The sequence below is a fragment of the Ovis aries genome, chromosome 20, assembly GCF_016772045.2.
Source record: "Ovis aries strain OAR_USU_Benz2616 breed Rambouillet chromosome 20, ARS-UI_Ramb_v3.0, whole genome shotgun sequence".
Classification (NCBI taxonomy): domain Eukaryota; kingdom Metazoa; phylum Chordata; class Mammalia; order Artiodactyla; family Bovidae; genus Ovis; species Ovis aries.
The window spans coordinates 24,718,005-24,739,836 of NC_056073.1; the positions used below are offsets into that span (position 1 = coordinate 24,718,005).

The 21,832-nt window shown below is 47.7% G+C and overlaps 1 protein-coding gene and 1 long non-coding RNA gene across 12 annotated transcripts in view; one reads left to right on the forward strand and one right to left on the reverse strand.

Moving 5' to 3' along the window:
* Positions 1–668, reverse strand: part of LOC132658304 (uncharacterized) — a 39,574-nt gene extending 38,906 nt beyond the window's left edge. The window contains exon 1 of the long non-coding RNA XR_009597736.1: positions 302–668. This is a non-coding gene — a long non-coding RNA (uncharacterized LOC132658304). The remainder of the gene's footprint in view (positions 1–301) is intronic.
* Positions 669–4,940: 4,272 nt separating this feature from the next.
* On the forward strand, positions 4,941–21,709 carry TMEM14A (transmembrane protein 14A). Of its 11 annotated transcripts, XM_060403708.1 has the most exons (7): positions 10,639–10,772; positions 11,037–11,137; positions 14,336–14,499; positions 15,833–15,917; positions 18,143–18,244; positions 19,534–19,621; positions 21,104–21,709. In XM_060403708.1, the coding sequence occupies exons 4-7, from the start codon at positions 15,848–15,850 to the stop codon at positions 21,141–21,143; spliced, it is 300 nt and encodes a 99-aa protein (XP_060259691.1). In that variant the 5' UTR covers positions 10,639–10,772; positions 11,037–11,137; positions 14,336–14,499; positions 15,833–15,847; the 3' UTR covers positions 21,144–21,709. The 11 variants fall into 11 exon arrangements, with proteins under 11 accessions (XP_042093431.1, XP_042093430.1, XP_027814805.1 ...); XM_042237497.2 differs by lacking the exons at positions 10,639–10,772; positions 11,037–11,137 and adding an exon at positions 4,941–4,970 and having other exon boundaries at positions 14,415–14,499; XM_042237496.2 differs by having other exon boundaries at positions 4,963–11,137; positions 14,415–14,499.
* The last annotated feature ends 123 nt before the right edge of the window (positions 21,710–21,832 follow it).

Below are 21,832 nucleotides of genomic sequence, written 5' to 3' on the forward strand. Positions count from 1 at the left end.
ATCTGCCATGGGGGTCAGAAGCAGGTCAGGGCGAGCAGCCTGTGGAGACGATGCGCCCAGCCGAGAACAGGCACGGGGCCTCCAGAGAACCTTCCAAGAGCGAGCAGGTTGCGGGTAGGGGCTGGGAAACTCGAGAGTCCCTGGGTGGCCTTGGGCATCGTCCCCATGCCGCCTGGCCTAGAGGGTAGGAGGCCGGGAGTGAAGTGTGCACTCGGACTGGGGCTGAGCCAAGTCCTGCCGTGCCCCAGCCAAGACCTCCATCCCCCCGCACGTTCTCCCCTCCAGCTGGGAACGGACTCACCTTGTGACCGCAGTCTCTGCCCCAGGAAGCCCACGTTTCCTGATAGCGACATCTGAGCACAGAGGAAGACAGGGATAGACGGTAGCACTTTGATAAGAGGGTGTCTTCCAGTTGTGACCGCCGGCCCGGCCAGGTTGCCCTTTCTTTCCCCTCCCAGCCTGGAGGGGCTGCGGTCTTGAGTTTTGTTAGGGCCTCGGTGGAGTTGAGATCTCAGTAAGGAGGTGGTGTTGCTGTCTTTCCAGAATGAAATCTTTCATCCTCAGGGTGAGTGAGAATGGACTTTTGCTGCGGATTGTGGCTTTATTTGTAATCCTTCCAGTGAAAACTTTGGGAGATCCAGCCCTTCCTTAGCTCGTGGATTTCTAGTAAGACATTCAAAGCTCATGACTTCCTTATAAGACTTCTTGTGGCCACGTGTCTCACCCGACCTTTTCAGAAAATTGTTCATTGGTGACATAAACTTGGACACCCAGCCTGTGTATTAACTGTCATGTTTTGTATCAGGAGAGTGCTAGTTTTAACTTTTTTTTTTTTAAATAACACTGAGTATTGTGACCATGTTTTCTAAGAGGTCAGATAACGAAAATGAGAACGATTATACTACCAACGCAAAAAAGGCTAAACAACTGTGTTATGTTAACTTCCCTGGTGGCTCAGACGGTAAAGCGCCTGCCTATAATGCAGGAGCTGCTGCTGCTAAGTCGCTTCAGTTGTGTCCGACTCTGTGCCACCCCATAGACGGCAGCCCACCAGGCTCCCCCGTCCCTGGAATTCTCCAGGCAAGAACACTGGAGTGGGTTGCCATTTCCTTCTCCAAGGCGTGAAAGTGAAGTTGCTCAGTCATGTCGGACTCTTAGCAACCGCATGGACTGTAGCCCACCAGGCTCCTCCATCCATGGGATTTTCCAGGCAAGAGTACTGGAGTGGGGTATCAGTCGAGAAGATCTCCTGGAGAAGGAATTGGCAACCCACTCCAGTATTCTTGCCTGGAAAATCCCGTGGAGAAGCCTGGTAGGCTACAGTCCGTGGGGTTGCTAAGAGTCAGACACAACTGAGCAAATTGACTTTCACTCTTACGTTAACAGCAAATGGAAGGACACGTACAGTTGGATCGAAAGGGGTGGATGGTGGTAAATAATCCACACAGAGCATCCTGTACAGTGTATGAGAAAGACTTTGGGATTGGGCGTAGTGGAGAAGGGGATATGAAAGCACATTTGGAGATTGAATCTGGCAAGTTCAGAATGGGAGAGGTGAGTGCTTCCAAACAAACCAAAAAGTGTTGTCTTTTGGGAAAATGAAATCAGCCTTCACTTAAAAGTATCAACAGCAGCTGCTGAATTAGGGTGGGTGTCCTACCTGAACAGACATGCCTTGTCCTTTGGGTGTGCTTTGATTATTTTATGAAACTGAGTACAGTCACTTTTCCTGATTCAGAGGCAGTGACCAAAATATCCTGTGGTTATGTGATGAATTTACAGATGTCAGCAGCTGGGCTGTCACAACAAGCCTGTGGAAACAGTGGGTGGACGTTTTTGAGGAAATGAATTCCTACAAATCTAAAAACTTGTCGTTGCTAATAAGTAAAATTCCAAGTATTCCATGTTCAAACATTTGTGTTGAGTGGATATTTAGCTTAATGTCATCACATTGGACTGAGCCTCAGTGTCATGTGAGTGTGAGAACAGAGCTGCAGGTCAGAGAGAATTTGACTCTTGATCGTGTTTATCCAGTTTTACCACTGCATCAAAGAGAAGGATATCCTGAAGGCTGCAAGCAACTCAGAAAACTATTATTGGAAAAGATGACAGAAAGAATGAAAGTATTCTACCGTATCTTGGGACAGAAAGAAATATGTCATCTTTTAAATATGGGAAATACCTGTTTAATCTTATTCATATTTTCCTTTTAAAGTTTTACTTTATGTCTCTTATTTATATATTTGTATTAAAAATATCCACAGTGTGTCTACTTTAGAGATAAATGATACACATGTATTGAGATGCTTGTTCAAAATTTGTTTTACTGATGAGCAGAGAGAGGCCTAAATGATCTGGAAGAAGAAAAGAATCAAGGACCTGACACAGGCTTTGTCATTTGTTTAAAAATCAACAAGTCCCTTATGATGTTGGTTTCTATGAATCAGTCTCCCAAAGCCAGGATGCCCCTGGAAGAAAGGATACAAACTGAGTTTCTGCACATTTGAAAATGAGGACCAGGCTCAGGATCACAGGGCACTGACTGATGTGCAGAGGTCCTTGGAGGTCCTGCCTGAGCAGCCCATCTGCAAGTCAGTCGGGCTCTCAGCCTTGCCCTTCTTTCTTTCACATCCACCAAATACAACTTAGGAAACCCTGCATTACTGGGGACTGGGAGTTCTGCAAATCCAAAGGGGCCTGAGGATAGAAATCAGGAATTGGAGAATCTGGATGGGAAATGGAAGTTTCTGTGTCCACCAACCTCTAACTGAAACTTAACATTTGTTTCCATTAGGAAAATAGGCAGCAAACCAAGAAGTACTGGTACCTGTGACTGTGTCATCCCCAGGAATCACAGATATTCACATGTTACAGATACCTCAAAGTATTGTTATATGCACCACTACTTGGAAGTTACGGTAATTATTATACCCACTCCTAGATCCCGTGATTTAATAATGAAGCACATCTTTAGCACAGATTTAAATATTTCCTACTTTAATAACTTTCCTTCTCTGGATAACTTTATTTCAATAAAACTGGCTTCCCTGGCAATCCTGTGTATTTTATCTTGTACGTTTCTCCAGGAGTAGTGGCGCATTGGAAGTTAAGACTCCGCTGTGGATAATGAGCAGACAGCTTTACAAAAAAGGTAGAGGTGAATAGATTTTGCGGCACCCTCACCTTGGGCTCTAACTTTCCCATTAGATGGATTAGGTGGCAGTTGGTGGCATGTAAGCTAAGAGGACAGTGGCCCCTTTACCTAAGAACCTTCCTGTTCCTACATGTTGTTCATGTTGGTCTTTTTTTAGATGAAAATACTTTGAGTAGGAATATCCTGCTTTCAGCCTCTTAAGAGCACAGTGACAGGGCTGGAAGGGATCTCAGCATCATAAATCCAGGCTCTGGGGTTCAGGGGTAACTTTTTTACTTGAGGAGGGGGATCATATTAGTGAAAGATATTGAGGCATCCCAAGATAGTTTTTGGTTTTATTTTGGATAGAGAAAGTGTCCTGGAAGTCTTGGGAGAGAGAAAAAGGGAAGGAGGGAGGAAGGAAAAGAGAGACACACACGTGGGCATGCACAAGCAAGGGAGAACACACGTACATGGGTGCCAGCATGCACTGGGCTAAGGATGGCATAGAAGGGGATGAGAAGAGCTGGAAGGACTCGGCACCGAACTCCAGGATACCACTTTCTCCATCCACCTTCCAGCACCTGCCATCAACACTCCTATGAATCTCCCAGAATCCTGTTAACTCCCCCGGCCCACCTTAGACTTCTCAGAAGTTAGATGCAGTCACACTGCTTCCTTGAAACACTTTTAAACACAAGGAGTAGATTCAGCAAACAAATTTCAAAGGTTTAATTTATATTCTTAGTTTCTTTTTTTTAATTAAAAAATTCTATTATTCCCAACCCCACGGCACCCTAGAGCTGCTTGATGAACCCTAGATGACGCTTTCCTGGTGGCTTAGATGGTCAAGAATCTGCCTGCAATGCAGGTGACCTGGGTTCGATCCCTGGGTTGGGAAGATCCCCTGGAGACGGGAATGGCGACCCACTCCAGTATTCTAGCCTGGAGAATTCCATGGACAGAGGCGCCTGGCGGGCTACAGTCCATGGGGACATGGCAGAGTGATAGCCTAGATGACCGCCGTCTTCAAATCTGAAAAGCTATTATATAAGGAAGAGGGTTGGAGCTACGGGCAGTGGCCTGGAAGGCAAAACTGGAGTGAGATGAGAAGTTGTAGCCTGGAGGCAGGATTCACAGGTTTATCCCTGGGATTAGACACGATTTAGTGCCTTTCAGTTCTGGCAGTCTGTACCTGGTCCCTTCAGGTACTTAAGCCCGGCAAATCCTGGGTTTTACCAGGATGCTGGTCTCCGCACCACATCTAGATAACGTCGTAGATGGTAGGATGTAATGAAGGGTGCTCGGGCTTTGAAACCAAACTCGCGCTCTAACCTTTGCATCCCACTTAGGAGTTGAGTCTGTGGAAAACTCCTTCGCCTCTCCGAACCTTAGCTCCCTCCGCTGAAAATGGGGTCTATCTGCTGGAGAGGTCCACAAACGCTCCTTAAGTGAAGGAACCTCTACACTGGTTAAAAATCTTTTGCCAGCTGGAATCCCCGTTACACCCAGATTCACGCCCAGTCTCGCTCAGTCCGGCAGGGGGCAGCAGACTCCAGTCCCAGGATCAGGGCCAGGCCCGAAAGCCGTGCCGCCGGAGCGAGTGGCCGGGTCCCGAGCGAGTGACCGGGTCCCGGGCGAGTGACCAGGTGTGGCCGCCGCCTGAGATGCTACAGCGCCGGCACTGCAGGTGGTACAGCCAAGTAACAACCTCCGCTGCACCGGGAGGGCACCGACCCGGTAGGATCGAGCTGCGGAAGAGGGAATGCTGCGCATGCGCTTGCGGGGGCGGGGCCCGGTGCTTCCCGGAACCAGCAGCCCCGCCCACTGCTGAGAGGTGAGCTCTCGGAGTGGGAAGGCGCTGGCGGCAAGGTTAGCTTCTTGGTTCCAGGTACGAAGTTTTCCCGTAGATGGCTCCCACCTTTTTTTTTCAGCCGCGGGGAGAGCTTGGGGCTGCAGGTGAGCTGTACATCTGGCTGTACCTCGAGATCTTTCTGCCCGTAATGTTCATGCAAAAATGCAGAAATTGGCAGATAACGATGCCGAGAAACTTGGGAAGATTTTGCAGGGGATGGAGTCTCTTCTTCCGGGGATCGCTTCTCTCCTTTTTCTGGGAAGTCCCCGAATTTCTTCCTTCCGAGGTCCTGAATCTCCTACCTGTCCTCCCTCCTTTCTCGGAGCTAGGGAGAGATGGAGAAAGGGGTGGGGCCCTTGGATCATCGCAGAAATGCTTGGTAAGGTTTCAAACCTTCCCAGCACCACCCAGACTTCACTCGAAAATGTCTTTCAAGCCCCAAGAGTTCAAAGGTGTTAGGTAAAAGACGACCAGGACACCAAAAGAGTGTAACAGGCTTTAATGGCGAAGCGCTCCCGGGCGGGGTTCCCGGACCGAACCGGGCAGGTCGAGGAAGTCCGCGCGCCCCGACCGTGTTAGAACTTTGTTTATATATGCACGTTGCGAGGGATGGCCGGTGGGGCGGCTTTAGCCTGCGAAGTGTGCTGTTATTGGTCCCCGGGATCCGTTAGGGCGTAGGGACTTCCCCCCGCCGGCGGGGGAGAGGAGGGGCGGCTCATCATGGCAACCCGGGAAGTGTGCTGTCATTGGCCCCCGGGATCTGGGAGGATCCTTCCGTTAGGGACCTTCTCGCTGGTGGGAGGGAGAGGAGGGGTGGCCCATCATGGCCCCAGGGGTCGACCTTACATTCTGACCCTTTTGATAGGATAAGGGGCGCCGTTATCGTTTCTGGCTACTTCCTGCTGAACTGGGGCGTCGTTGGGGCTGAGGGTCGTGGCTGGATCCCGGTGACCTTTAAGGGGCCTCAGGGTCTCTGGACTGGAGTTTGGAGTATGCGGCCACCATCAACATCTGTCCAGTAGCCATCTGGGTCAGGTCCCTGACCCTCCGGAGGATGATCTGAGAAACACAAGGTCCTATCAACAGGATGAGGAGCAAGGCTGTGAGGGGTCTGAGAAGTGGGAGAAGCCATTTTGCCCAAGGTGACTTCCACCATCCGGAAAAGTCGGAACCGCCCAACTCGGCCTAAGTCTGATGCTTTCTCTCAGCTCTCGGACCTTGTTCTGAACTATCCCCGAGGCATTAATGAAAAGAAAACAACAGTCTTCCCCTAGGAACTGGCAGGTCCCCCTTTTTCAGCCCTTAGCAGGTCTAGGGCCCTTCGATTTTGGAGAGCCACTGCTGCCAGAGAGGTTATCTGGGTCTGTAATGCCATCAGGGAGTCTGCCACCTTGTCCAGGTCTCGATTGAGGTCTGTGGACTGCTTATAGCAAAAGTGCGTGGCTGATCCCAATCCTCCTGCCCCCAGTCCTAAGGCTGCGAATAAAGCTCCTCCGAGGAGCAGGGGAGCTGCAGCTAATGCCCTCCCTTGGCGGTGGGTTGGTCGGATCTAGTCTTCCACCACCTGTGGTGTCAGAATGATCAGATAGGGCATAAGGAAGACCGGGGTGCAAGGCTGAGTCCAGTTGGGCGGGTTTGGGGATAGGGGGCCTCGTCTTGAGCCATCACAGGCCACTGTGGTTAATGAGGTGTCGTTGGCCAGAACGCAAGAGGCATTGGCTGGTAGATACAGTACCTCAGTGGTCAAGGGCCCCATTGGCCAGGTTACTTTTGTGGCATTTCGAGTGAGATTTTAGGCCTCTACCCATTTGCTGGGAATCGGTTGGGCAAGGAACGGTCGGGGTCTCAAGGGAGGACAGAGCCAACATGAGAGGTTTGGTGAGGTTTCAGTCAGGGTCTGATAGGTGTCATTGATACTGGTGAAAGTTTGGGATGAAAAATCCAGGGGTTTGAGCGCCTGATGAACCTGGTCTAGGAGTTGTTGGGCTCATGGTGTGGATCAGAGGCTTCAGTTGCTAACTTTATGAGGTCCTGTTGGACCTCATGTTGGGTTTGTTTTCGCCTCTGAACTTGGGCCCCCTTCCCGTCTGTCATTCCATAGTGAGTTAGCATGGTAAAACAGAGATCTTTGCCTCCAGCTTTATGGCAGTTAGAGGCTGAATTGATTTGGCTGTCCCAGGGCTCTTGGCCATCCAATACCATTTACCTCCATGAGAGCATGGCTGGGCAGGTGGAGCATAACAGTCTCGGTGGACATAAGTGTAGGCTGTGAACCCAGTTTTTTGTGGTCTCGTTTGGTGTAGCCCCGGGGCAGGGCGTAGGTTGTCCCATCCGTGTTATCATGGCCAGGAGGAATAGTGACAAGAGCATGTTTAGCTATGATATTAGGAGGAGAGTGATAAAGGAGAAAAAATCAATTTGAGCTTTTGTGAAAAGGAGGAAGGTCTCCTGTAAGTGCAGATCAGAAATTGCCTGGGTGAAAGAGTCATGGTCAATAATCGGGGTAGCCAGCCAGAGGTCTTGTAGTAGGGTCAAGATAAAGTCCTCAAGGCAGGCTAGAGACATATGGCCAGGTCAGGCCATTCTAAAGGAATAGCACCCCAGGAGTAGTGAACAGATGATAAGGTAAGTAAGGGCCAGTGAAAGTCAGAGAGTGGGCGGCCAGTCCTGGGGGGAGCTGTGACAGCCAGTCCAATGGCGAAGAGTATAGCCAAAGTTGTGATTGGCAACAGCCACAGCGGATGAGGCCAGTCAAGCATTGGACGGGGCGTGTCACTCACTGGCAGGAGGCAGGGGTGTCTTAGTAAAGGTGAATTGCTGGAGCCAAGAGTTGCTAAGGTCTGACAGGAATTTGGAAACCAGGAGGTCGGCCAGGTGGTGTGGTGAGAATATAGTTAGGGGTTGATCTAGAATTAGTTTTTTTTTTTTTTTTTTGCATTTGCGTATAGAGAAGCTGCTGCCGCCAGGGCGCGTAGGCAGGGGAACCATCCCCGGGCGGTGGGGTCTAACTATTTGGAGATAAATGCCACTGGCAGCATTTCAGGGCCTGCAGGCTGTATGAGGGCTCCAAAGGTTATGACCCCTTTTTCATCAGTATACAGGTGATAGGGGAGATTGGGATTGGGCAGAAGAGCGGGGAAGAGGACAGCAAAGCTGAGCGGAGGTTGTAGAAAGCCTTTTTGACCTCTGTTTCTGAAGAGAGCGGTCCAGTGGGGGTGTCTTTTGCGGCTGTGTAGAGGGGTTTAGCCAGTGAAGCATAGTTGGGGACCCAGTGCCGGAAGAATCCTGTTAACCCCAAAAAGGACAAGATTTGTTCTCCAGTGGAAGGGGGCAGAGGTCTCAGAGAAGGCTGAGTCTGTCAGTAGTTAGAGCCTTGGTTGTCGGGGTAATCTTTAGACGTAGGTAAGTCACAGAGGTCTGGGTGAGTTGGGCCTTTTGTTGAGATATTTGGTATCCTTTAGAGCTAAGGAAGTTAAGAAGAATAGTGGTATGTGTCTGAGAGAGAGCTTGTGAGGGGCTGCAGAGCAGAAGGTCATCCACATACTGTAAGAGGACACTAGGGGCCAGAGGGCAGATCCCAGGCCAGAGCCTGGCCAAATAATGGGGGCTGTCTCTAAACCCATGGGGGAGGACTGTCTATGTTAGCTGGGAGGACTGTCGGGTTTCTGGGTCGGTCCATGTGAAAGCAAAGAGGAATTGGCAGTCTGGGTGTAAGGGAATAGTGAAAAAGGCATCTTTGAGGTCTATGACAGTAAAGTGAGTCGTACTGCTAGGGATGTCAGAAAGTAAGGTATAGGGATTGGGGACAATCGGATGGGCAGGGATCATGGCCTCGTTTATCAGTCGAAGGTCCTGGACCAGTCGGTAGCCACCAGCAACTTTCCGTACTGGGAGAATGGGGGTATTGCAGGGCGAGGCCATCGGGACTAGGAGGCTCTGGCCTAAGAGACGGTCCATGATTGGCTTAAGACCACGTAGGTGAGTCTGAGAGATGGGGAATTGAGGGTGGCTTGGAAAGTGGGAAGGATCACGTAGTTTGATCAGGACGGGGGTATAATGGGTTGCTACCAGAGGGATTTCAGTGTCCCAGATGGTAGGGTTGACAACTGGAGCCTCAGGGGAGCAGAGGAGGAGTAGGGGCAAGGTGAGAGATTGGGAAAGTGAGAGAGGTAGGTGAATGGTGGCCCTAAGGTTAGCTAAAATGTCCCGCACCAGCAGGGGAGTGGGGCATGAAGGGATTATCAGAAAAGAGTGTGTGAACAGGAAGTGATCAAGCTGACAGGACAGTGGCCCAGTCTGCAAGGGTTGTGAAGATGTGCCATCTATACCCACCACCAAGACCTGGGAAGGATGCAAGGTGTCCCCGAAGGAGGGAAGGACCGAGTAAGCAGCCCCCGTATCCATCAAGAAATTGATAGACTTACCCGCCGCTTGAAGCATTACCCTGGGCTCGGCTTGGGTCATGGGGGTCCCCGAGTCTGGGCACCGTCAATCTTCACCAAAGGAGAGAAGTTCCAAGGTGGGGTGCGGGGAGGAAATGTCCTTTTGGGAGCTCAGACCTTGGCCCGGTATGGCTGGGGCCTGAGTCGCCCAGGAACAATCACTCGCCCAATGTCCCGGCTATTTGTAGCGAGGGCAGGGCTTTGTCCGGAGCCAGGAGTTTGGGCATTGGCGGGCCCAGTGGCCCTCATGACTGCATTTGAAGCAGGCTCCTGGCCGTGGCTTCTGGGAACCCACCCTCTGTCCCGTGGCCGGCCGCAGGGCTGCTACCAGTGCCTGGGTGTGTCTCTCAAGGAGGTTAGCCTGGAGTTCGGCCTTTTGTTTAAGCCTTGCCTTGCAGCTGGCTTCGGTGGCTTCTTCCTGGGCCATTTTTACCAGGTCTCGGAGCGGGGTCTGAGGCCCATCCTCAACCTTGGAGAGTTTTTTTCTGATGTCTGAAGCTGATTGGGATATAAAATGGTTGGCTAGGGTAGTAACCCCCGCCGGAGAATCTGGGGCAATCCGGGTATAGGTGGTGAGAGCCTCTGTCAGCCTGTTAAGAAAGGCTGCCGGGTTTTCATCGGGGCCTGGGTCACTTCATCTAGTTTAAGTAGGCTTACTACCTTAAGGGAGGTGGTCTCCATTCCCTCCAGTAGGCATTCTATCATGTATTGAATGATGGCCTTCCCTCTCTGTCCCTCTTGATAGTCCCAGTCTGGGTCTACGTCTGGAATAGCAGCTGCTCCGGGTGGCCGGGCTGGGTCTGCTGGGTTGGCTGCATGTCTCCGATCTGCTACCACTCTTGCTGCAGCCCAAATGGCCTTTCTTTTCTCTGGGGTAGTAGTGGACCCCGGGATGACAAACATGTCTTGCCAGGTGAGGGCGTAAGACCGAGACAGCTGGGTAAAGTTTTTGATGTAGTTAGAGGGGTTGGCCGAGTAGGAGCCTAGCCGCTGTTGAACATAGGCAAGATGTTGGAGTAAAAAGGGCACGTGGACAGGGGTGAGACCCTCTGGGCCGGCCACCTGGGGGAAAGGAAGCAGGGGAGCTGGTGGCAGATTGGGAGTGGTCTGAGACCTTGTGTGTGAGCTGACTGGTGAGTCAGAAAGGGGGTGGGGGGCATGGAGGAAGGGGCGGATATTGAGGTGGAGCCAGGGGAGTGGCGAGAGGCGTAGTCACAGGAGAGCTGGGCTGTGAGGACAGTCGGTGGGAGGAGGTGATGAGGGGGAAGGGGTGGATGGAGAGACAGAGTCAGGGGAGCTGCGGGAGGCATAGTCACAGGAGAGCTGGATATGGAGGGAGTGGGTGAGGGCGATAGAGGGGAGGTTGGTGTGGGGGAGGTCGGTGAAGCCGGGCATGAAGGGAGGGGTGGATATAGAGGTGGCTTTGTCACAGGAGGGCTGGGCTGTGAGGGCGGTGGAGGAGGGGAGGACACGGGAGAAGTTGGCAAGGGCGATAGTTAGGAGAGTTTCAGAAGGGGAACAGTGGGTATATAGGGTGGGACAGGAGTGCAACAGCCAGAAAGCCCATACGTAGGGTACCTCAGACCATTTTCCTGTCTTCTGGCAGTAATTATCTAAGTCACGGAGGATGCTTAAATCGGAAGTTCCAGTCGGCGGCCATTGTGAGCCGTTATCTAAAGAATATTGAGGCCATGCCTCAGAACAAAGGTAGGTTAAGCGTTGGGAACGAATTTCTCCGGAGATGTGTAGAGTTCTGAGGTTGGCAAGTAAACATTCTAGTGGTGTAGACCAGGGCCGGTCGGGCTTGGAGGGAGCTGCCCCCATGGCGATTGTGAATCAAAGGTCCTGGACCAGTCGTTAACGGGACTGGGAGTGGTCTGGTCAGGTGTCCCCGAACAGGTCGTCAACCCAGCGAGAAGGCCACTCAGCCAAGATGGACGTCTCCAAATTGATAGGCGGCGAGAAAGCAAGCCTGGCTTGCGGAGGAGGGGTCCAGACGTGGCCTCGATTTACCGGAACCGGGACACCCTAGGCATAATTGCCATGGAAGCAAAAACCCCCAGAGCCCGACCGATGGAACTTACCCTGTATCCTGCCAGACGGTTGAATGGTCCCGGAGGGGTGACGGGGTGACCTGGTCCGGTGCAGGCCAGACCCGAGGGGGCTGCAAATCCCACTCGTCGCGGGATGGGCCCTCATCTCGGGCCCCACGTTGGGCGCCAAATGTTAGGTAAAAGACGACCAGGACACGAAAAGAGTGTCTAACAGGCTTTAATGGGGAAGCGCTCCCGGGTGGGGTTCCCAGACCCGAACGGGGCAGGTCCAGGAAGTCCATGCGGCTCAGACCGTGTTAGAAGTTTGTTTATATATGAACATTGCGAGGGATGGCCAGTGGGGCGGCTTTAGCCGGTGAAGTGTGCTGTTATTCGTCCCCTGGGATCCGGGAGGCTCCCTCCGTTAGCGGATAGGGACTTCCCCCCCCCCCGCCGGCGGGGTAGAGGAGGGGCGGCTCATCATGGCAACCCGGGAAGTGTGCTGTCATTGATCCCCAGGATCTGGGAGGATCCTTCCATTAGGGACCTTCTCTCCGGTGGGAGGGAGAGGAGGGGTGGCCCATCATGGCCCCCGGGTCCGACCTTATAAAAGGTAGGTAATTATTGATACTCAGCATATGGAAATGCTTTTTATATAATAGCTTAGGGAGATCTCTTAGTGGGTTCTCCAAATTTCGGAGGGCTAGGGACAAGGCAGGGCCCTGTCACCTAGTTTTGTGCGCTGTGCAGTAAGTCGTTTTGGTGCATTGCGCCCAAGATGCTTTCTGGCCTTTCCAAGGGCTGGGCATTGCATTTGCCATGGGAGCACGTGATGCAACGCGCACACCATCTTCATTCCCGTCCCCGCCTTGTTAACGCAGCCTCTGGCTTTCCTCTGTGATTCTGAGCAAATCAAACAGTCCTGCAACGGAAAAGGAGCGACAAGGCGAATTGCCTTTTGTTGGGATTTTCGCTGTAAACCCTTACAACAGTTGAGAATAGATTTCTTTTGCCTCCTTAGAACGACACTCGGCTCCCTAAGGCTATGAAGGGCTTTTTCCTGGCAATAGAGCTATACCGAGGGTAGGTCGGTTTCAGAGTATCTTAAGGCAGAAGTTATTCCTGAGTTTAGTCCTCAAGGACCTTGACTGGTGCAGAGGAGAGAGCTCAAGGGAAGTGACTCTACATCAGGGCCCCAAGAGAGGATCAGAGGAAAAACTGGGGGGCTCAGAGGAGGGAAAGGAACCAGCCTTCCACAGCAGGTGATTGACTTAAGGAAAAAATTAGGGTCCTAAGTTACCACCTGATGATGAGTGATCTCTCTCATAACTTCACCTCCTGACTGTGTGTTGGTCATCTTAGACTGAACATGTTGCTTCCCTGTCTCAGGAAACAGCATCAAGGCTCTCCTCCCCACTAGTGGTCCAAGCCAGAGACTCATCCCGTCCCTGTTCCCCCCACCCCCACTCCCCCACTCCGGGCTTGTTGACTCAACCCCCTGACCTGTCCACCTCACTCCACTCTCATTTCTCCAGGCCAGACCACCATCATCTCTTGCTTGGCTTACTGCATCAGCCTCCCAGCCCATCTTTACCAGACTCCCTTTACAGGGCTTCCAGGAGTAGTCTGGCCCTTACACAGCAGCACCTGCTCTTTTCACACCCCTTGCACCTCTCTCCATTTTAAAACCATGCCATGCTGTCTCACGCCACTAGGGTTTGGTAGGTGTCTCCCTTCTGCCTAGCACACACCCTTCCTTGCCAGACTCCTCCCTTGCTTTACTGCTGCCCGCCTCAAGGCCCCAGCTGGGTCCCTGCTTCCTCACAGAATGAAGCTTAGGCTGCCAGCCTGGGAGGGTGGAGCTCCTGGTTATAGGGCCTGTGCCTCTCCTCTGAGGGCTTCCTCAGGCAGCTGCGGCCTTCCCGGTGCTGCGCTGGAAGTCTTGGAAGACCAGGGCCGTGTCCATCAGTGGAGCTTTCCATCTCTTCCTGCTTCCTGCACATAGAAGACACCCAAGAGATAGTCGTTGATGTAATTGAGTATACATGCAAGTTATATCGGTAATATTATGGTTTGAGTCTATGAATGCCTGCATCATAAATCACCCTGCCTCAGTTGATTTCTCATTGTGCTGATGTAGTATTGCCCTTGTTCACATCAAGCTTAAAAATGGGTGTAAGAGCGAAAGGGAGGAATCATCATTTGAGCAGCTAATATTTGTTGGGTGTTCAGTGTGTGCCAGGCATGGGTTCTGAGTGCCTTACAGCATTAACTCATTTCATCACCACAGCAACTCTGTGAGGTAGGTATTTTTATTATCCCTGCTTTACAGATGGAGAAACTGAGATACAGAGAGATTAAGGAAGGTGCCTAACATTACACATTGGTGAAGCCAAGCATACACTGTGGAATGTGATGGGCTCCTTGAGAAAGACAGGAAGTAGGACTGGATGTGAGGTGCTCACAGGGCTGAGGGTGATAGGTCTCCAGGTGGAAGCCAGTGCAGGGTGGGCTAAGCTACGAAGCCAAGAAGTGCTTAACCCAGAATTCAGAACTTTCATGAACTTCAGTCTCACTTGCACGTTCACTCTTTTGGCACCTAACTTAGTTTTTGGAAGTACTGCTGATTAGGAATGAAACTTCTCTGAGTCTGCTATCTTGGTTCTGCTGTGTGACCTCGGGGCTGCTGCTTGCCTTTTCTGTTCTTTAGTCGCCTCATCTGCAAAGTGGGTAATGATAGTACTTACCTCCTAGGGTTGTGGTGATAATTAAATGAGCTGGTACATATAAGGCCTTGCAGTGGTGCCTGGCACGTGGTAACTGCTCAGGAACGACATCCTCATTATGATTTAACCATGGTTTTGGAACACAGGTCCTTCTTCTATATTCAGCCCCACTGGACCACTTCTTGGGCGTCAACAACCATCCTGTTCTAATTCTTCATCCCACAGACATTGAGAATCTTCCATCGTTGCCTCCTTTTCAGAGCCATCCCCTCCTGTGCCTTGGGCTCCCAACCCCAGACCCTTCCTCACAGTAAGTGCTAGCTTACTCTACTTTTCCATTCTTCTGGGCGAGTTTGTTACCAGTTGCTACAGAGAATTAAAGACCAGGTTAACCTAAATGGCAAACAGTGAGAAAATTGTGAAAATACAAAAAATTCTCATATACCATTCCTGGTGTATACAAAGATAATTAATTTTCCCAGGGAGAAAATAGAGATGTAAAAAGTGTGCAGTCACCGCCAGGAATCTTAGAATTTAAAAAAAAAAAAAAACCACCCAACAAACTAGAGCTTATCTCATCTATTCGCCTCATTTTGGAGGAGTTGGCCTTTTAGGGATGGGGCATGGTCCAGGGTCCAGCAGCCACTAGTGACCAGAGGCCATGTGTCCAGCCTGTAGCCAGCACTCTCCTACGTCTTGGAGAATTCCAGGCAGGATTTCCGTGGAGTTTCTTCGAACTTTTCACCCGTGGGTGTTTCAGCTGCTTCTGTGAGGCCTGCAGGATCTCACGGTCACTCAGTTAACTTCCTGCCAGGGCTGCATTGCGTTGCATCCTTCAGTGGCTTCCCGTGGACCAAGCGTGGGTGTCTCTGCCACCACAGGGGAGCTGTCTCACAACAAAGCAAAGAGCACGTTGAAAGGGAATCAGTCAACAAGCACACGTCCTTGTTACCCCTTTCCTGTTCTTAGATGTGAAGAGGAGCGGGTACAAAAAGAAAAGAATTACAAGATAGGGTTAAGGTCAAGGAAGTTAGAAGAGCAGACACTCCAGACCAGGTGGACGGCGCAGGTGGGAGTGGTTAAGGAGGTTAGGGGTGTGGCTGAGGAGGGGCGTGGTTAAGGAGACTGGGGGTGTGGTTGAGAAGGGGCGTGGTTAAGGAGGTTAGGGGTGTGGCTGAGAAGGGACAAAGTTAAGGAAGTTAGGGGTGTGGCTGAGAAAGAAAGTAGGTTCAGAGGGAGATGGTTCCTAGAGAATGTAGGTCCGGGAGAAGGGGGCAAGTTCCAGGCACGGGAATGCAAAGTGAACATGGTAGGGTCACTGCCCCCCTAGGAGACCAGGCTAACTAGAGCAGAAGTCTTGCTGGGGAGGTGGAAAGGCGTCCCCAACTGAGAGGACAGCAAGTCTTGGCAGACGGGAAAGGAAAATCAGCCTCAGGTGTCTCACTGAGTGATCTTGAGAGTGATGAGGGTTGGGGGGGACGGCGGCTGAGTGCCCTTGGGAGAGGGGGAAAATCTAGCTGCGCTTTTCTTAGTGAACAGAAATTAATTTATATAATTCTGTGGAATGCACATCATTTTTATATACATTTGCTCCCCCAGACTCTTTTTATCTTGTAAAATATGTCCCTTCCCCCTTGCTTTAGACTTGAACCTTGCCAATGGACCTGATTGGTTTTGGTTATGCAGCCCTGGTGACATTCGGAAGCATTTTGGGATATAAGCGGAGAGGTGAGGCCAAACCAGATTTTTCATCAAAAGGACCTGGTGGGAGGTTGTGCTGCGATCATCTGAGGAGTCTATAAATAGGACATGAAGTCCTCAGGTGGCTGAGGACCAGCATGTGGTGGGAGGATTCGGGGAAGTAGGGGGGTTCCCTGCAGCTGGGTGAACAGAGCCTGGGTGTCTGGGTCCCCTTCATCTGTTAATATCAGTTGCATAATTAATTGACTTAACCTCCTCAGGGCTACTCACTTATTATCAGATGAGTTTGTTTTTTGTTACATACTCATAGTGTCAGAAGGGCTTCCCTTGTGGCTCAGGCTGGTAAAGAATCCGCCTGTAATGTGGGAGACCTGGGTTTGATCCCTGGGTTGAGAAGATATCCTGGAGAAGGGAACAGCTACCCACTCCACTTTTGTGGCCTGGAGAATTCTATGGACTATATAGTCCATGGGGTCGCGAAAGTGTCAAAATGAATTATGTTGATGTTGTGTGTTGCAACAGAAAATTTGTTCAGTACTTAGATATAATATCTGAAGTGGTCTCTTCATCTCTGTCCCAAGATGGAGAAAACACGCAGTTGATAAAAGACTTTCACGGAGAAAAAATGAAAGGCCAAGTTTTCTATTTTAGTTTGTTTTAAGGTAAATGCATTTATATAGTCACAGTGCCCCACAATTCACTTTCTTATTTTTTTAGAAATTCATAAAATGAAGTTATATTTTGAAGACTGTTTTATTAGTGACATTGGAGGACTTGAATTTCAGGTCTATATGGTTTTGAAAGTTACTTCTTTTAGTGATTTTTTGCTGCTGCTGGTGCTGCTAAGTCGCTTCAGTCATGTCTGACTCTGTGCGACCCTATAGATGGCAGCCCACCAGGCTCCCCCGTCCCTGGGATTCTCCAGGCAAGAATACTGGAGTGGGATGCCATTTCCTTCTCCAGTGCATGAAAGTGAAAGTGAAGTTGCTCAGTCATGTCCTACTCCTAGCGACCTCATGGACTGCAGCCCACCAGGCCCCTCTGTCCATGGGATTTTCCAGACAAGAGTACTGAAGTGGGTTGCTAGTGACGTGATTTTTTCTCTGAGGTGTAGGAAAAAGAGAGAGAGAGCGTGCGCGCGTGTGTGTGTGTGTGTGTGTGTGTGTGTGTTGGTGTTGCTGGAGGGTGTGGCAGGAGAGGGTTACTTTAGTTATAAGACAGCTGCTTCCACTTGTTGCCTGAAGAATTAAGCTGGAACCTAGTGCACGTGGCTTCGGTTTCTGGATGGGGGTGTGTGTGTGTGTGTGTGTGTGTGCATTGCTGTAATGGTTCTTAACCCTGCTGCAATCTGAATTTTCTGTAGATGTTTTAAAAAACAGAGATGCCTTGTAACTGAATCACTTTGCTGTACATCAGTAACTAACACAACACTGTAAATCAATTATACTTCAATAAAAATACATGATACATTTAAATCCCTCTCCTCAAAAAAAAAAAAAAACCCCAGAGGTGCCTTGACCCTAGAGATTCCAATCTGATAGATTCTAAATAGAGTGAGTGCCTTGAAGTGGGGACTATGTGTGTTGGTCACAGTATCACTGATGTGTACCCTCTTGCTCCCTACCCTGGGCAAAAGAAGTCCTCTCTGTCTGTCCGGGTGCCCGGGGCAACGCTGGGCGGGTACTGGCTGGGGAAGGGGATGGGTTGGCAGCTGGTTAGCTGAATCAGTGACCAAGTTTTTCCTGTTACTCATTGTGGTCCTGATCCACCCCTGAATCCTGATGTATTGAGGCTGGAAGCTTTGTTAATTACTCAGGACAGAACCACTGCTTGGTTTGCATAGGACCCCCTCTACCTCCATGAGTTGAAAATATCATTTATCTTATTTTTATCATCACAACCTGAGAGTGAAATAATAGAGGCAAAGAGAATAGGGGGAATAAAAGAGGGGCATAAAGAAGTTAGATAATTGTCTAAGATCATGCAGTTGCATTGGAAGCACTACTCCAAGGCAGGCTTTAACTCCACACCCATCCCTCCCATTGCTGTGTACTTGGGGTTCTGCATGAAACAGTCATTTCTTAGAAACTGTCCATGGATAGCTGATACATGATTTGGCCTTGTCCAGTTACAGTGCCCAAGAAGAAACACATTTTTTTCCACTTGTTGCATATATCACACATTAAGTGATAAAGGCATGTCTTCATTTGTGGATTTTCTATCTGAACCCTTACTTTTTTTTTCCGCTCCAGGTGGTGTTCTGTCTCTGATTGCTGGTCTTTTCATTGGATTTTTGGCTGGCTATGGAGCTTACCGTGTCTCCAATGACAAGCGAGATGTAAAGCTGTCACTGTGTAAGGCGTTTTTTCCCTGGTTATGCAGAATCAAAGCTTGGGGGTAGCTTTTTAATACCCAGCCCAGGTGTCCTAGAAAATACTGGTGAGTTGGCAGGTGGCAAAATGCTTGTATGGAGATGGAACACTATTCTTGTTCCTTTCTACACATACCCGATCAAAAGTAATGATGTTGCTGCCAGGCCTCAGAAGAATATTTCTGTAAAGTTTGTTACTAGGAAGAGAAAATAAAATTAGAAAAAATAAAATTAGAAAAAATGAGGAATTATGTCTGAATTTTCTGCTAACCCTTCTAAATGCATGTTAGCATAGTTTTTTATTACTGTGAAAATATCTAAAAAGAGACCGTCTTGGATTGTTTTATTGAATTTACAAACTGCTTTTAGATCCCACTTTGCCTTAAGATTGAACCTAGGAAAGCAAGGCTGGGGCTTCCCTGACTGTCCAACGGTTAAGACTTTGCCTTCTAATGCAGGGAGTGTAGGTCTGAACTTCTGTTCAGGGCACTAGATCCCACATGCTGCAACTAAGACCTGGCACAGCCAAGTAAATAAATATTTTAAAAAATGATACACATATATTGGGCATTTTATTCATATGCACTTAAACAGTTAATATATCTTATTGCCAGTCATGTTGATTTGTGTATCAGCAAGTGATTTTGCCTTTAAAGTTGTTCTTAAATTGTGATATCAATGGCCTGGTCTCTTACATAATCTCTTATCATAGTGGTTCAGCTCCTAGAAAGCTGGTATGGTGCCTCTGTATTTGTATTATTATTAGACTGTTGTTATATATTTTGTCTCCAAGCTTTCATTTTTTTGAAAATGGAATGCTACAAAATAAAGCCAGCCTTTTCCTGCTATTATTTTATTAATCAGTCTTACTTTAAAGATTCACTTTAGAAACTGATTCTTTTCCTTCCATTTATTGGATGTCTCCTGTGAGTCTAGGCATACTGCCTAGTATTCCTGAGGAAACTTGGAAAAGATACAGTCCTGGCCTTCCCAGGAGTGTTCTATAAATAGAAATTTAACTTAGAAAAACACTTTTTCTTTTCAAGATATTTCAGTAATGGATTTTAACATGCTTATTTACTCATAAACCTTTTTGGTTAGCTAATTTATAAAGTATTTTGACAGAACACTTTATCTTTTCAAGAACATAGCAACTCAGTACCAACACATAATCATTGTTATATTAAAAAGCTGAAATCAAATCCATCTGTTTCACAAGCAAGCACTGATAACATGTTTGAGGCCCTGGTTCATGCACTGGTCTGTTTTTAGTTACAGCTTTCTTCCTGACCACCATGATGGGGGTGAGATTTAAGAGGTCCAAGAAAATCATGCCAGCTGGACTGGTTGCAGGTTTAAGGTAAGAAAAACCTATTTTGATCTATTCTTTCCTCTGCTGTCATTTTGAAGTGCTGAATTTTGGGCAAAAGTCAGTTTTAACTTGAAAGGTCAAAGTAATTTTATTACAGTTAGCATGACTATAAAACCTTAAAACATCATCCATTCAATCAATTGCTGACATTTATGTGCCTGGGAATGTTTTTTATCAAATATACTTAGTGTTGCTATAGTATCTGATCACATGTACACAATTATACCTTTTTCAGAATAAAGAATTAAAATCAGCCTCATTTTTTCTCATGATTTACCTGTCTGAGGCAGTAAGTGTATTCATTTAAATCTGATATCTCTCTTAGAGAGTTTGACAGTAACAGTCTCTCACAGTTATTTTGAGTTTTTAAGGGAGAAAACTTAATATTTTTAAAAAAGATAAACAGGGAGCTTCACATTTCTCTTAATCTCAGTAATTCTTTCCATGAGATTAAGCACATTCCCAAGTAAAAATTTGTGCATAACATTTTAAATTCTTCTTGGAAGCTGCCTTTATATATTGAAACTGTCAATGTGTTCATTTTCTTTGATGTAGGTTTTCACTTTTGGCAATTTATGCTAAAAAAATAATGAGATATATACAAAGACTAATGTCTATTACAACTCTGTGTCTAGTTGAAGATATGATGAGCTGAAAAATTAGAAGCAGCTTGAAAATTCACCAGTAAAGAAATGGTTCAATAATTGTTTTTCCACTTAGTGGATTATTGAGCAAGCATTGCATCTCATGTTTTCAAAAACCATTTAGTGATTGTTTGAAAATATTAATGACGAAATAGGAGATAAAAACAGAATAAACAACCAAATATAGTGTGATCTCAATTTTTTGAAAGTTTGTGTATAGAAAAACAAGATAGGAAGGAAATACTTCAAATACTTCATGTTAGTAATGGAATGAGAAATTTTCTGCTTTCTACTTTTCAATAGAATTTTCTAGCGTGACTGGATATAATGTTTATGATTTGGGAACAAAAGTGTGATTATACAGGCCTGATTTCTAATGAGAGTCCTGTTCTAATGATGATACTTGGTAGTGGAAAGTCAAAGTAGGGTTTATAGGTTAAAAAGACACGACTTCAAGCTTGGAAAGTAGCTGAGATTGTAATAATAACACAAAATTTCCCCTTGATGAGTTTTTCAAGCTCCTTGCCTTTACTATCTATTGAAAATTTTGTTTCCTAACCTTTCTCTTATGAAAGTTCAGCCCAGATTTTCAGAACATTAAGTTCTGATTTTTCTCCTTCACTTAGTGAACATTTTTTAAGTGGCCAGTTCAGTCACATCTGGGAAGTTCAAGTACAGGGATCCTGAGAGCATCTCTGGCCCAGGGAGTAGCAGCAGAGCCGAACCCTGGAAGTCAGGGTCCAGTACCACACAGGTTAAGTGGGCACGTGAGCCTTCTCTCACCTCCTGAGTCACCTCCCCTTGCCTGTCTTTTGTTTTAATCCAGCCTGTTGATGATCCTGAGACTTCAGTTACTGCTGCTTTGAGAATCCAGAGAAAATGAAAACTGAATCTGAGTCTTTCTGCTCTAACGGCCAGAAGCCTACTGTTTGTCCCGAAAAGATAAATTCCAGTATGGAATGTTCAATGTGGTCTTATTTTATGTTGGAAACTACCCAAGAAACACTGTCGCCTCTAATATGGACACTAGTTTGAAGGATTTTTGTTTTTTTTTTAAATAAATAGTTTAACTGTGTTCTAATTGTTAGATTCTGATTTCATTAAAGATATTTTAATGAAATTGTGATGTACATCATAAATTGTGATGTACTCTTTGATTTTCTATGTCATGTTTTATAGATGGTGGTTCCAAATACTCATGTCTGGAGTAAGTTTAAACTATAAACTATAACTTATCAGATGATGGAATGCCCTAAGTGGGCTTCATAGAATGCTCTTGTATCTATTTGTCATTTGTGTTATATTCGATTTTTTCCCCATTTTAATTGTATTTCTGCCAGTGGTTTTTTTCCTTTAATAAACTTCATCTCCAGCACACTCTGTACAAATAGAATGTATTCAGTATTCAAATAAAAGACCTGTTTTAAGCCTGTTTCTCTCATTTTAAAGTCTTCTCTAATTTTAAAGTCTTCTCTATATCGTCATCATCTTTAATAGTATTTTTTAAGGATTCTATTCTACTCCCTTTATAATAGCAGAAAATAAAAGTTTAAAT